General features: G+C 51.6%; 2 protein-coding genes across 3 annotated transcripts in view; one reads left to right on the top strand and one right to left on the bottom strand.

Annotated features, from left to right (window-relative positions):
* The window catches only part of WNT5B (Wnt family member 5B), a 90,335-nt gene that overhangs the window by 34,567 nt on the left and 37,234 nt on the right, over window positions 1–18,534 (bottom strand). The gene's annotated exons all lie outside the window — the stretch shown is intronic.
* Window positions 4,640–16,595, top strand: FBXL14 (F-box and leucine rich repeat protein 14). Of its 2 annotated transcripts, XM_032644927.1 has the most exons (2): window positions 4,640–7,076; window positions 8,353–16,595. In XM_032644927.1, exons 1-2 carry the CDS (start codon window positions 7,006–7,008, stop codon window positions 9,362–9,364), a joined length of 1,083 nt encoding a protein of 360 aa, XP_032500818.1. In that variant the 5' UTR covers window positions 4,640–7,005; the 3' UTR covers window positions 9,365–16,595. The 2 variants fall into 2 exon arrangements, with proteins under 2 accessions (XP_032500818.1, XP_032500817.1); XM_032644926.1 differs by lacking the exon at window positions 4,640–7,076 and having other exon boundaries at window positions 8,028–16,595.

Genomic DNA, 18,534 nt, shown 5'->3' with positions numbered 1-18,534 from the left:
GTCAAAGAATGTCTAACACATAATAAATGTGCGATACATAGCTGGTATTCTGGGGACTTCCCTGGTGGTCCAGTGGCTAAGACTCCCCGCTTCCCCTGCAAGGGGCCTGGGTTTCATCCCTGGCTGCGGAGCTAAGATTCTGCATGCTGCGTGGTGCAGCCAAAAAGAGAAAAAAAAAAAAATCAGCTATTTTGCCGATGGCCAGGAGCCGTACTCGGAGGTTCCGTGCATTATCCCGTTCAACCCTCACAAAGCTCCCAAGATAAGAACATCACTAGTCCTACTTTACAGATGAGAAAACCGAGTCTCCAAGTGGTGAAATAGCTCGTCCAAAGTCACAGAGCTGATAAGTGATGAAGTCAAGGTTTTGACCCCAAATCTGTCTGACTAAAAACCCACGTTCTATCACTACCTCACGGGGAAAACTTCGGACTTCACACCAGAGACTCAAAGGCAAAAGATGGTGGGGGGGGGGGGGGACATAATTATTTTAAATATTATTTGTGTTTTACTAAAAAAGGAGAGACTTCAAGAAGTATAATTTCACAAAAGTTTTAAATCAGGAGAAGGAAAACCAGGGGGTGGGAGATTCCAGCAGTAACTGGGAAACCCACTGGATGTGCAAATTCTCGGCACCCCTCCCCCCCCCCCAGACATCTGACTCAGAGACCTTCGAAGTTACTCTGATACACATGCAAGTCGGAGAAACCCAAGAAAGCATGAGAGTTGGTGATGAAAACCTAGGTCGGAGGAAAAAGGATGGATGTGTGTCTGGCAGACTCCGAGTCTGGGACTGTCTCTTGCTTTTCTGAATGGAGCATGACTCTTTCCGACTCAGGGAGGAGAGAATGAGGGGCACAGAGACAGGGGGCTCCCCCGACGTGAGGGACCATCTCATCACGCTCTTGCGAGTTTGCTGTTTCTGCTCCTTTAACCTGCGCATTTCTTAAAAACAGGAAATAACATTTTTTAAATGTTTAACTTTCAGTAAGGATGTATCTGTACAATTTGGGGGCACATCCACGTGGGGCTTTTTTGGATGGTTCATTTATAAAAGATAAAAACAGAACAGTGTTTATTAGCTCCCTCCTAAAGGCCAGGTTCCCCCGAGGGCCCTCCCTTTCCCCTGCGTGGTTTTTCTCAATGAGTTGTCACCACAGTTCTGTGACCAGGAGTGACTTTTCACTTTATAGATGAGGAAATTGAAGCTCAAAGCGCTGAAGCCACCCTGCCAGAGGGCACGCAGGCATAATGGAAGAGCCGGGACTCCACCGCACAACTTGGGCTGCAAGTCTGGGGGACACTTAACTCCTCAGGACACAGCCTGGGGAACAGCCCTGTGTCAAGGGGCCTCGAGTCACGGGCACCTAGGGGAGCCCCCCTCGGACCTGGGCCGTCCCAGGAGTCAGTCAATGTCTCAGTGGTCCCCTCTCACTGCCCCCAGGGTGTGAGGCACTAAGCTCTATTGTCGGGCAAAACGAGGAGAAAGACAGCTGATTTAAAGTAATTTTTTCCCAAGGCAATCTCTGTTCTAAAAACAGTAGCAAAGTCCAAACCATGAACTAAGAATTTCTGACTTCAGATGCCAAATTCCAGTTCCAGATAGACAACAGTTAAAATAAAGTTTCTTATTCTTGAAAGAGAATAAAGAGAAAAAGCTAAGACTTCTTTGAAAAGGTGACTCTTTTGGGGGGGCCACGTCGCATGGCTTGTGGGATCTTGGTTCCCCGACCAGGGGTTGAACCCGGGCCCTCAGCAGTAAGAGTGCAGAGTCCTAACCACCGGGCCGCCAGGGAATTGCCTGAAAAGGAAATTTTCAATATTCTTCAATACTGAAGAACCAGAACAATGTATGACAATGTATGTTTGCTATTATGGCATTCTTATTTTTTCCTAAACTAGTAAGGTAAAGCCAGCCTGTTCTCTAAATAAATTTCCACCCTATGTAATGACTTTCCTCTCATCAACAGTATTCAAATGCGAGGCTTCTCTGTACTGGTCCTCTAAACTGAGAACATTTTATTTATAACCATCACTCCATTGGCACTTACCCCACTGATAATATGGAAACTATTTTGTAGCGCGTTGCTGGGTCCTGAGTCCTAAGAAGCAGACATACCCTCTGCATCTTTGTCTATACTCCAGGGCACAGAGCCGTGCACACCAGCTGTAGGAACATTTCCTGAACGACCACATGATTGAAAACCCACCTTCCCAAGCGTTCAGTGCTTGGAAATGGCTACATTTACAATATGGCTTGTTTTATTTTAGGGTTGTCATAGCTACCTGGTTGGTAACAAGTACCAAAGGTGTTTGTTAATAATAACTGATACTTGGGGTTATTTGATTGAAGTATTTCTAATCCTTTGGTTGGGCGCCTGAAAATATGAAGATATATGTTAGGCTTCCCTGGTGGCGCAGTGGTTAAGAATCTGCCTGCCAATGCAGGGGACACATGTTCAAGCCCTGGTCCGGGAAGATCCCACATGCCGCGGAGCAACTAAGCCCGTGCGCCACAACTACTGAGCCTGCGCTCTAGAGCCCGCAAGCCACGACTAGTGAAGCCTGTGCGCCTAGAACCTGTGCTCTGCAACAAGAGAAGCCACCACGATGAGAAACCCGTGCACCGCAACGAAGAGTAGCCCCCGCTTGCCACAACTAGAGAAAGCCCGCGTGCAGCAACGAAGACCCATGCAGCCAAAAAAAAAATTAGTTAAAAAAAATAAAATAAGTATTTTAAAAAAGAAAATATATGTTACAGTTAACACTCAAAAGTTGCAAACAACATATTTCAAATGCAGTCGCATTTCCAGTGTAAAAGGAAGCGGTGTCCATTCATCCGGGGGCGATTATTAATAGCACCCCATCTCTTTCCCATGAGTTTTTCCAGTTTGTACATGAAAGGGCACAGTCATCCTCAGGAGAGGGCTCCAGCTACCCAGACCTCAAGCCCTTGTTTTTATTGGGGTGGATAAAGCCCTTGTTTACAGGATACAATGAACGAATCATTTGGGAGAGAGTAAACAAATATTTCGGGGTGTTCCAGCAATTTGCTGACGTGAGGACAATTTTCACCTATTTTTCCTATTTATTTACGTCTTCATTTCACAATGTTGGTTCTGTTTAAATCTTTTCATTTTTAATTGTGGTAAAATATATATAACGTAAAACTTACCACCTTAGCCATTTTAAAGTATACAATTCAATAGTGTTAAGTACATTTACATTGTGCGACAAATTTCCAGAACTTGTTCATCTCGCAGAACTGAAACTCTGTGCCCCAAAACAGCTCCCCTCCCTCAGCCTCTGGCAGCCACCCTTCTCCTTTCTGTTTCTGTGATTCTGACTATTCTACATGCCTCATAGAAGCGAAATAATACAGTATTTGTCTCTGTGAGTGGCGTACTTCACTCAGCATGGTGTCTTCAAGCTCCCTCCATGCTGTGGTGTGACAGGAGTTCCTTCCTTTTTAAAGGCTGAATAATATTCTGTCGTATGGAGAGACCGCCTTGTGTCTATCCATGATCTGTGAGGGACACTTGGGTTGCTCCTACCTTCTGGCTGTTGCAGACAATGCTATGAACTTGGGTGTACACGTGGTGCGTCTAGACTCCGCTTTTATTTATTTTTGGTATATGCCCAGAAGTGGAATTGCTGGATCATAAGGTAGTTCTATTCTTAAGTTTTTGAGGAGCCTCCATACTGTTTCCCACAGCAGCCGTACCATTTCACATGCCCACCAACAGCACGCCAGGGCTCCAATATCTCTACCTCCTCGCCAACACTTGTTATTTTCTGTTTTATTCATCGTGGCCATCCTAACGGGTATGAGATCATATCTTATTGTGGTTTTGATTCGCATCTCCCTAATGCTTAATGTCGAGCATCTTTCCCCTGCTTTTTGACCATCTGTATGCCTTCTTTAGAGAACTGTCTGTTCAAGTCCTTTCCGCATTACTCAGTGAGGTTGTCCTGTTGCTGTTGCTGGTTAAATCTTCTCCTTGCACTCAGTGAATCAAGTCCTCACTATGTCTTACCTTTTCTCTAATCAAGAGGTGCCCCAGGATACTCTCCTGCTTAGAATTACTTAGGAATAGAGAGAATGTTGCCTTGAAGTGGGGAAGTAGTTGGAAAGGCACGATCTTATAAACCTCAGCTATCCATTGCTACTGGTGGTCCAGAAAAGTTTTGACATGTATGAAGTCTTTTGTAAAGAGATTATATAACTGTTACCGTTCTCATTCACTTCAGTTCAACCGCATTTACAGAGCGCCTACTGCGAGGCATCCATTGTGCCATGGATACATTAGAGTTAACATAAAGCACACACAACATGTTTTAACTCCTTTGATCCAACGCCCACCAGCTAGCCTCTGGGTCACTGTTTCTGGACACCTACATTCTTTTTTTTTAAATAAATTTATTTTAATTTTTGGCTGAGTTGGGTCTTCGTTGCTGCGCACGGGCTTTCTCTAGTTGCGGTGAGCGGGGGCTACTCTTCGTTGCGGTGCGCGGGTTTCTCATTGCGGTGGCTTCTCTTGTTGCGGAGCGCGGGCTCTAGGCGCGCGGGCTTCAGTAGTTGTGGCTTGTGGGCTCTAGAGCACAGGCTCGGTAGTTGTGGCACATGGGCTTAGTTGCTCTGTGGCAGGTGGGATCTTCCTGGACCAGGGCTCGAACCCGTGTCCCCTGCATTGGCAGGCGGATTCTTAACCACTGCACCACCAGGGAAGCCCTGGACACATATATTCTTGAATGAGGAGTTTAAAAGCTACGGATCTCTTCTGATCTTTCCTGCCTCTCTGTGTGAGGAAGCATACATCCTTTTTTTTTTTTTTTTTTTTAATATTTATTTATTTGGTTGTGTCAGGTCTCAGTTGTGGCTTGCGGGCTCAACTTAGTTGAGACATGTGGGCTCCCTAGCTGTGGCATGAGAACTCTTAGTTGCGACATGCATGTGGGATCTAGTTCCCTGACCAGGGATTGAACCCAGGCCCCCTGCATGGGGAGCGTGGAGTCCCAACCACTGCGCCACCAGGGAAGTCCCAGGAAGCATACATCCTTAAGTAAGCCTGATCTTTGGGTTGGGCCTCACAATTTTCCCAGGCCCCACCCAGATGGAAAACACACCCTATCTAAAAAAACAGTGTCTTTAAAATTCTTGGTAAAGTTCTAGAGACTCTGTACACAGGGCTATCACCTCTGCTTCTAAACAGAAGTTCAGAACTCATTCAGAAAAAAACTTCACCTCGGTTGCAAGCTGCTGAATCATATACAAAAGTCTCGACCTGGGCTCAAAATACGAGGGGCTGTCCACGGGCCCCTCTGCATTGATACACACCTTCTCCAGACCACCAGTCTCTGGTCCATAATTCCCTCCACCTATTTTTGTGTCCTAAATCACAGCCTAAACTGAAACCCCCAAGAAGCCAGTGCACGTGAAACTATCCCTGTTCTCGGGGTTGCACTAGGAACAATGCGAAATGTCGGGCTGAGACAGGGCTCAGAGAGGCTCATGGTTTCCCAGAGGGTAACTGTTGAGAAGATCCCTGGAGATTATCCAGTCAATCTGCCCTAGTGAAACACAAGGAAACTGAGCCGCAGAAAGGGGAGACACTTCCTCCATGCCCCAGACTCAGCAGAGAGCTCACCTGGTGCCACTCTGTTTCCCCACTAATGTGCATTTTCTAAGATACTTCTTGATGTTTCTTCTCCTGTTTATTGAACGTGAACACAATCATATTGCTGAAAATCCTTGTCATATATGTTTGAACGCCTTACATAAAAGGTCCTGAATTAATACCACTCTAGAACTAAACTCAAAAAAAAACTTCGCGAGAGCTAGGAGCAGGTGGTCAACTTCTCGAGAAAGTGCTTCCGGGCACACCTGAACTACTTTTCAGACTTGAGAGCGGCAGCGGGTCTGGAGGAGGGGCACGGCTAACTAAGCCCCTCCTCTTCAGGTCAGCCTCCCCCCCCCCCCCCCCCCCCCCCGCCACCCCATTGGTGGTCTAGCACTTTGTTTTGCGACAAGGAGGATTAAGGTGTTGTGGATTAAGACCTTGATATCAACACAAACACATCTACATCCACAGAACAACGGGAAAAGTCACTTCACGTAGCGCATAAGGTGAAAAGTTCAGGCGGCAGTGACTGAGACCAGTGTAGGCCTAGATCCAGCCCAGGAGAAGAGTGCCAACCCAGGTGCAGCGCAGAACTGAGACTCTCACTGCACAGCACATTTGGAATCCTCTAGATGACCGACACAACCCTACATGATTCCAGGAGGGTTACAGAGATCTCTGGGCCTTGCACCACGTGCATCGTGGGTTGAAGGATTTGGCTTCTGCATTTCCTGATTTCGGAACAGGGGAGGTGGGCGGCAGTCTAAAAAGGTACTACGCCTATTACCTATCTGTATGCATTTGGCCCGCTACTGGTCTCCTGGGCAAAAGGGAACCTCATATAATGAATATGGCAGCCAGTCAAAACCTTGTTCAGGTTCTTAAAGAATCAATGAAACCATTCTCCTTTTTTGATAGCTGAACCAGGCTGTCTTGCATCTTGTTGTGTGGATCCACAAATTCCTTAAAAACACAGAGGGTCATTTTCTGGCTCCAAAATTCTTGGTTTGAAGGTAATTAATATGAATCTCTTTTGAAACCCTGTCCTCTGAGTGGGCATTTAAGACCCAGGAGCCACGCTCTAGACTGGAGCATTCCATGGTTCCAGAGAACACGGTTTGTAAACGAACAGACATTTGCTGGAGCATCTTAAACCAAGCCCAATCGTCACTCTGTTTTGTCAAAAGATAAAATTGTATCGGCACATACGAACACATTGACTGTCGGCACAACTGGGCCCTTCATCGTCTAAGAGGCTGTGACAGGAAAGAGATCGGTGGCGATACGGTTGAGGTGAGGCTTCTCCCTCCGGGCGCGAGGCAGGCGGAGGCGACGCGGCGCAGCCTAGGGCTGCCGGCCGAGTGCGGAAGCGGAGGAAGTTGTGATGCACAAGGAGCCGAGGGAGCGCACTGGCGGCGGTGTCTGGAAACACCCGGAACATGCTAGAAGGAAGTGGTAATGGCTAGATCCAGAGTGCGCACTGGGGGGAGGCCGTGCTCGGCTAAGGGACGCGTAGGTAGTCCTGAGTTTCTCCCCAGTTTAGGGCACAAGACCGGAGAGAAAGGAACCGTGGGAAGCCGCCCACAGGGGAGGACCGAGGAGGTGGCAGCACAGACGCGCGGCGGGGCCCCGGGGACGGAGGCGGGGAGGAGAGCGGGGCGGTCACCGAGCAGCGGTCCGGGGAGGAGGGTCTTGCGGGAGGATAAAGGGAGCGGGCGGGAGGCTGGGCCAGGAGAGCGCGGGGAGGCCTCGGAACCGGCGGCGCGGAGCCTAGACGCGGGCCGGGCGTGGCCGGCAGCTCCTCGAGGTCGGTGGAGGCGGCGGAAGCGGTGGCGGCGGGCCCGGCCGGCGCCCCGCCGGCGCGCACAGGGTTAACCCGCGGCGGGCCGGCGCTCGGTTTCCAGGACAACGCCGGCAGTTCCGGCGCGCAGGCTCGTACCATCGCGCGCGCGCGGGGGAGCGCGGGGGGCGAGGGCGCGGAGGCGCGGAGAGCAGCGGGTCCGGCCCGGACGCCCCCGGCGCGGCCGCCGCTCGCCCCGGGTCGGCTCCGCGCGCGCGCGCGCGCTCCGTGCCGGCCGGCGCTGCCCCGCGCGCGGACGCGGGGGCCGAGCGCGCGCCGGCCCGAAGTCCCCCCGCCGGGGCGGCCGAGTGCGGGCGGCCCGCTGGCAGCTTTGAAAAGCGGGCGAGGACAAAGGCGGCCGCAGCCTCCCGGCGCCCAGCCCGAGCGCGCAGCCCGGCCCGCGCGGCGCCGGAGGATGCGGCCGGGGGCGCGGCGGCGGGGCGGCGCGGGCCGGGCGCGGCAGAGCTGAGCCCAGCAAGGGCCGGGCTGCGGGGGCGCCCGCCCGGGATGTGAGCGCCGAGCGCGCCGGGCGGGGAGGGCGGGCAGGGCGGCAGGAAGGACGCGCGGACGGGAGGAGGAGCGGCGCCGAGCCGGAAGGCGGGAGGCGCGTCCGTTGGGCCCGCGGCGCGGCCGGCCAGCCGCCTCGTCGCTCGGGCGGGAGCGGGGCCCGCGCCTCCTCCCCGGCGCCGCGGGGAGGAAGATGGAGACGCACATCTCGTGCCTGTTCCCCGAGCTGCTGGCCATGATCTTCGGCTACCTGGACGTGCGCGACAAGGGGCGCGCGGCGCAGGTGTGCACGGCCTGGCGGGACGCCGCCTACCACAAGTCGGTGTGGCGGGGGGTGGAGGCCAAGCTGCACCTGCGCCGGGCCAACCCGTCGCTGTTCCCCAGCCTGCAGGCCCGGGGCATCCGCCGGGTGCAGATCCTGAGCCTGCGCCGCAGCCTCAGCTACGTGATCCAGGGCATGGCCAACATCGAGAGCCTCAACCTCAGCGGCTGCTACAACCTCACCGACAACGGACTGGGCCACGCGTTCGTTCAGGAGATCGGTTCGCTGCGCGCTCTCAACCTGAGCCTGTGCAAGCAGATCACCGACAGCAGCCTGGGCCGCATAGCCCAGTACCTCAAGGGCCTGGAGGTGCTGGAGCTGGGCGGCTGCAGCAACATCACCAACACCGGTCTCCTGCTTATCGCCTGGGGCCTGCAGCGCCTCAAGAGCCTTAATCTCCGCAGCTGCCGCCACCTCTCGGACGTGGGCATCGGGCACCTGGCCGGCATGACGCGCAGCGCGGCCGAGGGCTGCCTGGGCCTGGAGCAGCTCACGCTGCAGGACTGCCAGAAGCTCACGGATCTGTCTCTGAAGCACATCTCCCGGGGGCTGACGGGCCTGAGGCTCCTCAACCTCAGCTTCTGCGGAGGCATCTCGGACGCAGGCCTCCTGCACCTGTCGCACATGGGCAGCCTGCGCAGCCTTAACCTGCGCTCCTGCGACAACATCAGTGACACGGGCATCATGCATCTGGCCATGGGCAGCCTGCGCCTCTCGGGGCTGGATGTGTCCTTCTGTGACAAGGTGGGGGACCAGAGCCTGGCTTACATAGCGCAGGGGCTGGACGGCCTCAAGTCCCTGTCCCTCTGCTCCTGCCACATAAGCGACGATGGCATCAACCGCATGGTGCGGCAGATGCATGGGCTGCGCACACTCAACATCGGGCAGTGTGTACGCATCACGGACAAGGGCCTGGAGCTGATCGCCGAGCACCTGAGCCAGCTCACCGGCATCGACCTGTACGGCTGCACCCGCATCACCAAGCGCGGCCTGGAGCGCATCACGCAGCTGCCGTGCCTCAAGGTACTCAACCTGGGCCTCTGGCAGATGACGGACAGTGAGAAGGTCAGGTGAGGGCGGCAGCGCCGACTCCCCCGGCCCCGCCCTGTTCGTCCTCCTGCCACCGCCGCGGCCCCCGCGCTCACTCGACACGCACACGTAGACCCAGAGCATTGCCGCGGACGCGGTGGGGGCGATGACGCGGAGCCTCAGGCTCGTCCTCTCCTCCCCTCCCCTCCCCCCCCCCCCCTCGTTGCGTCCGGGGTCCCTCCGCCACCCACCCCCTCTCCTTTTCCCCGAGGATGCGGAGGAGGACTCGCCACCCACCAGCCACTCCTCCCAGCAGGGGTTTGGAGGACGGATTGAGCTACTGTATCCCCGCCGCGCTGCACTTGGAAACGGGGGTGGGGAGTGACCAGTCCTTTCAGCCCCGGGGAGTTGGGGAAAATGTCTGCCTTCACTTAAGCTTTCATTTGAATACTGTGATCTGGTTTTTATTTCGAAACGTATAAAAGCAAACCCAACTACAACGGCCTTTTCACCCTTCTTCCACTTCGTAACTAATCCCAGTCTCTCGTCATCAGTCCTTTGACAGTACTCTGCTACCCACGCTCATTTCATTTGTATTGTCTTTCTTTTTTTATTTTTTTGAAGAAAGTTGACATCATGGTCTCTTTTTTTTTCTGCTGAGTATAGTCTATATATTATATATATATATAAATTATATATATATATGTGTGTGTGTGTGTATATATATATATATATATATATACATATATATGTGTGTGTGTGTGTGTGTGTGTGTGTGTCTGGCTACCTCGTTTTAGTTTACTTTTTTCTCTGAAGCCCTGGAATTCTACAAGAGAGAGATTTTGAGACTGAAACATTTTTGTGCCTGGACTGGAAAGATGCCCATCGGATTTGTACATCTTTTTTGTTTTGGCTTCTTCCCAAACCCCATCCACCCCGTGTATCCCACTTCACATTCTGGCTCTGCTTTCCTTTTTCTCCTTGTCCATAGGGATTTGAGGGCCCAGCCGTGATCCTAAATCTTGACTTAATTTATAGCACAAATGTGTGGGAGACATGAGAGTTGGACTGTTTTGTTTTTTGTTATTTTTTGTGTTTGTTTGAGATGCAGACTGTGTCTTGAAAATGATGATTATATATGCAGATTCTGCCCTGCCCTCCCCCTCTTGCAAGTTTCCCCACGAAAAGGTCACACAGTGAGGGTTCCTGTTGGGAGCTGAGGAGCTTCCAGAGCCCCCGGGGCTGAAATGTGAAGGGGAGGAGACTGAAATTCATGTCTTATCTCTGTTCTGTTAATAAAACGGGAGTTTGTGGGTTTTTAAAAATTCTGTTTCTAAATGGAGGAGTAAATGCCTTTATTTTGATGGGGGTTGGGACTTGTGGCTTTAAAAAAAAATCACTTTTGTGTAGGATGTACATTTTTGTTGGATTTTTTTGGTTTGTTTATTGTTTTTTAGAATCCTCCACAGCAACGTGCGAGACCATGGAGTAAAAGAAACCCAGAGACCTTTATCAATTAATTGTACTGTTTGTGAATTTGTATAAATAATAACAAAGATCCTCTTAAAACGTTTATATTCTTACAGTAAAAGGTTAAACTGATATTTATATAATAAAAGAGGAAATATGAAGTATGTTTTTGAAAAAACAAAAACAAAAGCCTTGTATCTGTGCATTATTTTTAAGGCAGTGTGTGTTTGGGTCCAGGCCACAGTAGGAGGTGCTGTTTTGTGTCTCTGAAGTAAAAGCATAAGATGCAGAGTTCGTGCAGCCTGTGTGGTGTGAGCTCATGGTGAAAAATTGATCCTGTATGAGGTTCACCACTGACATCTACATGTTTTGTTGCTAGAAATGTGATTGGAATGGAGATTTATATAACTTCTGGTTCTGAACTGTCAACAACATGGAAATTTAAAGAAACTGAACAAAATGAAACTTCTTCTTAAACCAGATTTGTAAGAGTCACAGTTTCACCAGGGTGGCCAGTTTTTCTCCACATGGACATGAGATCTAGGGGTGATGTTCAAGAAATGCGTCCTGAGATGTGGAAGTGGGAAGAAAGATGGGTTTCTTGACCCTGAGCGGGTGTGGGGAGGCTGCGAGGGGGCGGGGAGGGCGCCAGGGCCATTGTTGGGAAAGTTACGGGCGCTCAGTCATGCGGACTGCGGCTCTGTGAGCAGTGCGGCAGGGCGGGGGCTTGGGCCCCTCCTTAGCATTCCCCGCCAGCGCCGCCGGGTTTGGACACTTTCCTGGGGGCGGGGAGGCCGGCCTGGAGTTCTTGCACATTTGCATTTTAAGAAGGCGGCCACTCGAACCCCGGTGAGGGTTCTTAGACCGAATTGGGGCTGAATACCAACAATTCCAGCAAAGAGCTCCCTTTGGTAGACAATAACTAAATCATCTGACACCCTGTGGTTGGGCTGTGGAAACGGAAGTGGATAAATGCGCCAGCAGTGGGGTTTTTCATATTCCTGTTTCGCAGAGGTCTGTCTTACTTGTTTTTGAGGGGTTTTTTGTTTGTTTGTTTTTGTTTTTTTAATATACTGATCCCAGGAAGAGCCGATAAGAACAGCACAAAACTTTCCTGGATCAACACCTCTTTCCAGGAAGAGAGCTAGAACCAGGTTTCTCTTGGGTAGGACTGTTTTGTAAAGTTTCCAAGCTTGCCGTACGGGCCTGTCACAAAAGCTGCACTGTTCCTTCTTGGAGAGCCATCACAAGTGCGTCTAATGGAGCCTGACACCAGACCCATCTTCCTTTCCTTTGCGGAAGGTGTGGATCTCTTTCTTCCCTCTTAGGTTACACTGCTTACTGCCTGGAAAGAAAAAAAAAAAAAGTGTGACCCCTAGTAAGGAGAGACTGTGAATCAGGGTCAGCTTTCTGATTTCGCATTTGCCTCTACAGCACATGAAGCTTCCACAAGCTGTGAGTTTCTTACACTATTTTTCTTCTTCCAAGAGATCGTGTGGCTGCGCAGATTCAGTCAGTAAGAATCTGGGCACCTCCTGAGTCTTGGGCTCTGTGCTCACCTCCTTCATTTAATACAAAAAGTAATCCTACCGGCTATAACTGCAAGGTTTTCTGTTTCTCTGCTTTGGCTTGGTTTTTACTTTAAAGGTTAAATGTAAGCTTGACTCAGGGCTGGTAAATTACTGTTTGGAAGTTAAGATCACGGGCCTGGTGTCCTCATCCTGAACTGGGCATAGTTTAGAATGTATCTGAGTGTCTCGGGAAGGATGAATAAACCTCCTTGCATCCAGTCAGAGGTGACTGCTTATCCCTCAACCTTTTTTGACAGAAAGAAAGGAATCAGGGTTGAGAACCAATGATGTGCTCTGCCTGGTACTTGAAAATTTCTCCGAGTCCTCGAAGCAACCTGCTGAAAGGCACCCTCTTTTCCAGGTGAGAATACTGGTCGCCTGAAGTCCGCCAGCCACTAAGTCCAGCCCCTTCCACTCCACGAGGAGGATCAGCTACTGATCGCACCTTGGTTTCCAGGAAGGCGACCTCCCAGAAGCGAGTGGGGGCTGTCTGAACCCAGGACGGACGAGCTCAGGCCAAGGGCACCGCTTGAAAGGGAGCAGAAGTGGATTTGGCCTCACCATACCTACAGGAATGGAAGGAAATGCTTTTAAAGAATAGGAGCGCTAAGAACCTAAGCGGATGTGTAATATGTGGGTGGCAAACAGGTTAAGAGGCACTTCAGGGCAATTTTTAGAACAACAGAAAAAACCTGGCTCAGGTATTTGCCAAAACTTCAGAACTGAAAAAACAAAATAGGAACTTAGTGTCAACTTTATCATCTAGAAGCAATAAACCTCAGGAGGAACTGTGTTGGTGGCAGTCAGGAAAGGGTTCCGCGTACTTGTCCGAGACTCGTGGGGCAAAAGCCATGAAACATCTGCTGAAAAGATGTGTAAGTGAACGGCGGGGTCGGCGGGGTTCAGACAGCGTCTGCAGCCTCCTCAAGACCACGACGGGCCTCTAGCTAAGAGTGCTGGGTGTCGCTGAGTAATTCTCCCTGCCGTAGACGCCTGCCTGCCCATTCCTCCGTCCTAAGGCGGGGAGGGCCCACTTGACTTATCCGACCTTTGGCAGCAGTGACAAGGATGCTTGCCTAACTTACATCCTTAAACAGTTAAGAAAATTCAAACCGATCATTATTCTTTCGTGATTGAAATCAGCAGCAAAGATCTGAAAAAGCCAATGTTCCTTTTACGGTAGTTTCTTTTTAACGGTAAGAGGCTTCCCTTAAACGGAGACATACGATATGTAAACTGAAGCATGGCTTATCCCCCAAATCCAGGTGCTTTCCCACAGTGGTTATTAGATGCTGATCTTACGAGTAAAACCCTTCCCTTCCGACTTAGAGAATCTGAACTCAAGTTTGCAAAGGGGAGAGGGGAGTGGCCCCCAGGGACCACTGGGTTTCCAAAGGATAAGACCCCCTTATTAAGAGATCAGACTTGTAAAACAAAACCAAGACCTCATGCAGCTTCTGACAACCGTTCCTCTGCTCCCAGGGCTCTGCTGCGGCCAGGGGGCCAGTGAGTCAACCCGTGGTTGCCCCCTCTGCTGCCCTTCCCCCTCTGCATCACCCCCTTTTAAAAGTTAATTCTGTCCCTTTAATAGAGGGCAAGACCTAAATTGTGTGCCACCGTGACCCCTGAGGAGTCAGGGACGAGGCTTTTGGTGAAATCATGTGGGTCCTGGGCAAAGCACAGGATTGGCGATTGGAAGGCTGCATCGGGTCCCGAGCCAGTGCCCAGGCCACACCTCTGTCTCATCTTGTCCAGGTGCTTTGCTCAAATGGTACGGAGCAAGTTAAGTTTTTTGAGAAGTGAATGTTGTCAGACAGGAGACCTCATATTTGGATCAGTGCCTACTATTGAGAATTTAGAACGTCTTCAAGGTGAGTGCACAGCTGGGAAAAGAGCGAACACTCAGGTCTCGGATAGAAAAGGGGTATTTCCAGACATCTGTACCTTTAAATGTCCACAACTGATCGGTTTCAGCCTTTTCCTCTTTGGCAGGGGTGGCTCTGATGTGGCCTGGTGGAGCTGCCTGTACCACCTGGAGCTCTGGGTACCATGGACAAAGCCACTCCTCCCGTTTAGGGCAAGAGGAAGTCGGCACGAGAGCAGAAGTAACGGCACGAGACGGGGTACGTTGACATCCCCCCCAAACAAAACAATCCAAGTGGAATTCCTCCATCTCCTGTTTGTTAACCCAGGAAAGCGCACATATTTTCTTAAAAGAAGACTTAAGTTTTTTATTATCTCATCACTCTTCCACTTTGTGTAAAGGACAAATGCCCCATGCCCTGTGCGTTCGCTTTCATCTGTGAGAGTGGACAGCATCCCGGTCACACAGGCGGGATGTGGATGCGGCCCGCGGACGCACGGAGTCTCGACCATGTTTGGCTTCCCTGTCTCCGGATTTGTGTTTCCCCAAAGCTGGTGGATTCCGGACATTTAATTTTATAAACGGGGAAAGAGGCTTGACGAGGGTGAAAGACTGTGCCCGGTGACCACCCCAGACTTTACCCATCACCGGGGAGGCCGGTTCCCAGCAGGAGGGAGCGGGGGGTCCTCCCCTGAGCTGTTGTCAAGCAACACCCGACCCCCTGCTTCTGAAGAGATCTGAGCTACAGCACATTATTTTCATCTGGAGTAAACGCCCGAATGCTGAAAGTTATTATTTAATAAGCATTACTTATGCAAACTCAGACGTGTACGTTACTCATGCAAACTCCTTTTTCAAGGAGCCGGAAAGCTAGTGCGAGGAGTTGGTAAACGGGCTTAGGGTACCGGGTGGCCCGAGTACGAGTGAGGGTCCAGTCGGTCCCGTCGTCCTCAAGCACGTGGGCCAGCTCTCCAGCACTGCTCCGTCACGGACGGTGACAAACACGACACAAAGGCCTCCGTGCTGAGAAGTCACAGCTCCACACGCCCGGGGCCGCCTGTCACAAAGGAGAACTGAGCTGTGAGAGCACGAGGTGTTTTCTCATCACTCAAGGACAAAACGTCCTGACTTTACAGATGTTTTACCTCCACATCCCTCCTGTCCCGAAAGAGTAAAGGGTCTAGTCCAGTGTGTTCACATCAGCACCGCTGCTGTTCCCTGCGCTCCGGGGGATGTAACCCGCCCTCCAGAGGCTCAGGCCTGCTCATGGCACCAGCAGTGACCCCCTGCCAGATCAGGACCAGAGCGACAGGAGCGGCACAGACACAGCGGGGAAAGAGCCCAGTCCAGATTCACTTCTTATAAATGGTGTGGAATTACTCCACATGGTTTGGAAAGCATTGTTTTCCTCATCTAAAAAGATGATGCAAATATTTACTACAAATGTTTGTTTGTAATAGTGTTTTTCCTTAGGAAAGGTTTACCCCAAACTGGCATTTTTATGCACACGCTTGTGTACGTTTGTGTAGGAATAGCTACCGGCTTCCATTCTGCTTTTTGAGAAGTGGCCTCTAAATAGAGAGGAACCCCCCAAACTAGTCCTCATATTCCTTAGAATCTTCCGTAAAATCACCGAGGCCAAAACTGCTCAGATGGGTGAAATAAGGGAGAACTGCAACAGTTAAACCCCTCAAATTCTTAGCCAGAATTCTTAGATGGAAGATACACTAACCAGGGCCTTCCATTTTTACCTCAAGGTTTTAAACCTTAGCTAAGCTTCAAAGCCCACTGCTATGAACTATCAAAAAGAAAAAGAAAAAAGGCCAGTAGGTGTGCCTTGAGCAAACTATATGAAAATACAGCATTAAAGTGACAACTTCGAGCTCTTCTAGTTCATTTCGAATGCACAAACTTTAGCGTCTTTCAGGGATCTACGTACGGCCAGGTTCTGTGGCCTGAACGTTGTCGAGCTCCCAGCGCAGCTTCCTGACGTAGCAGGCGGAGAAGCTCTTTGGGTTTTCTGAGCCTGGACTGGATAGACGACTGGCCTTCCCAGCCTCCCTGACGTCCAGACGCCTGGCCATTGTGCTCGGAGTCAAAGGGCGACAGGACAGTGACCCATAGCAAGACAGCTGGCCTATCTTTTCCCCACATGCAAGGATCTAATGCTCAAGGGAATCACAGGAGGACCCGCGGAAATTCACTCCAGTACGGCAGAGCACAGGGTTTCGCAGTGACAGCCTCACCCCTGCTTGCGTCGGAAGCTAAACTGCGTCTCTGTAAGTTAGGAGACAGGTCGCACGGCACCTCGTGGAAGGCAGGGGTGGAAAGTCAATCTTCGCCTCTTGCTGCGGTGTTCCTCGACCTTCCCATCCCCCGCAAACCCTCTCCCACCTTCTCCCACCCATTCACCCTCCCCGCGGGGATGCAGCCCTGCGTCGTGGCCACACCAGTGTCAGAGGCGGGCGTCTGACCTCGTGCCTTCCTTTACCCCAGGTGCACTAAGACGATTTTAGGATCCGCTGTGGGGCAGAAAAGTAAAGTACGGTTCATGCAAAACTCCACGTATGTTTTCCACGTGGAAAGACGGACTGTCTTTATCCACGGCGCCTGCTAGCCCCGAGACCCGTCAGCAGGTGGCAGCATTGCCTGTGAGCCGGATGCCCTCCGGCAGGTGCCCCCGGTCGCCTCCCCACAAAGACCTTCCCGGTGTGAGTGAGAGCTGGCGAGACAACCTCACGTCGCCAAGAAGATGAAATGGAATTTTAAAGGACTGGTGGAGTCAGGGACCCCGGTGCCGGGCACTCGGTTTGGGAGCAGGTATCAGATGCGCCTTCGGGACGTTTCCCTGATGTAGCTGGCGGGAATCAAACATCAACTCCTAACTTTTCTTTAAGACCATCTCATACAGATCCTGTTAGATTGCCGTATTCGGGGAGTTTGGGAGAACAACTTGGGAAAAAGTTTACACTCATACATGGAAACATCCATTTTAACAGGAGGAGCAAAAGTGCTGGCTTTTTTAAATTACACTCACACACACACACAAAAATATTAAAAAATGTTGAGGAGTATCAACTTTTAGTTTTTTATTGTCAACATGAGGAACTTCTAAAGGAGCCCATGAAAGTGAGAATGATTAAGAGCCCTGAGAAGGCAGTGAGGTTGCTCACAGACCTAAATTCCTCCCCTGGAAAACAGACATTAGAAACAGGAAGCAGAAATGAAGGAGAAAGAACTTCTGAGCCAACTTGGCCAGATTCCATAAAACGCCGCAACGAGGGACAGGCTGGGGTCTCCCGCCGTCTTGGCCCCGACCGTCTGGCCTCGGGGCATGAAAGCAAGGATCTGAAGGGCAGGTGCGGATGTGGAATAAAAGTGTGGAAGGTGGAGGTGGCCGTGTCCCGCGGCTGCACCTGCCATGCCGTGCCATCCCAATGAGGCTCGCCACCAGCACGGTGATGCAAAGGTCATTTTTGGTTAGAGAATGGGAGAAGAGAAAGGAGAAGCTTCTGGAACTCAGGGCCCAGGCACGAAGCTGATCACTGCTCCTGCCAGCAACCAAGAAGGTCGTAGGAAACCAGAAAACCTCCCGGCCGCTCCGTGGACTCTCAGGCTGAAATACGCTGTTGTCAGTGACACACAGAACGAATACAGATTCAGGGAAACAACCCGGATAAAGAAAACAGGTGGCCGAGGAGAGAAAAGAGGACACGGAGGGGACCAGGGCAGTAAACAGAGACCAGGTGAGGTGAGTGCAGGGGAGGCCAACGGCCAGCATGCCCAGCCTGGACCCCGGGAGGAGCTGGGAGGGGTGCTTGGGGCCACCATCTCCGGGAGCGGCGTTCCTGGGCTACTCGTGTTTTCAGGAAGACAGTCCTTCTTCCTCTGGTTGTGTGACTCGGACACGAGACAAAAATTCCGACTACTAGGTCCGCGGGCTGGCCTGAGGAGTTGGCGGTAGGGTGTTGGGCCCCCGGTAAGGTGATGGGCCCCACTCCCGGAGTGTGGCTGTTACTGCCCAGCCTCCTGGCCGTCACCGTCAGGACAAAGGTTCTGTGCTACCCACTCTCCCCATCCTGCAGAGGAAATCACCCAGAACGACAGCGTCCCAGGGCTGTCATGTAACACCTCCCGTGCCGTGAGGCTCCCCTGGCCTGGACTCTGTCTCTCGATCCCCGGGAGTCGGGCCTCTGCGCTCTGTCCTGGCCAGCACTCGAGTCACCCCACGGAGACAGCTTCTGTTTTAGGTAATGTCCCCAGCCCCAGCCCCAGAGGCCCCGACACCGTGAGCAAAGCCAGGCCGCCAG

Source organism: Phocoena sinus, chromosome 10 (genome assembly GCF_008692025.1).
Source record: "Phocoena sinus isolate mPhoSin1 chromosome 10, mPhoSin1.pri, whole genome shotgun sequence".
In the NCBI taxonomy this organism is placed as follows: Eukaryota; Metazoa; Chordata; class Mammalia; order Artiodactyla; family Phocoenidae; genus Phocoena; species Phocoena sinus.
This window is presented reverse-complemented; position numbering and strand designations above follow the sequence as displayed.

What these genes read in the sequence shown, in the direction of transcription:
- FBXL14 (XM_032644926.1), top strand. Translation starts at nt 8,162, where the DNA reads ATGGAGACGCACATCTCGTGCCTGTTCCCCGAGCTGCTGGCCATGATC.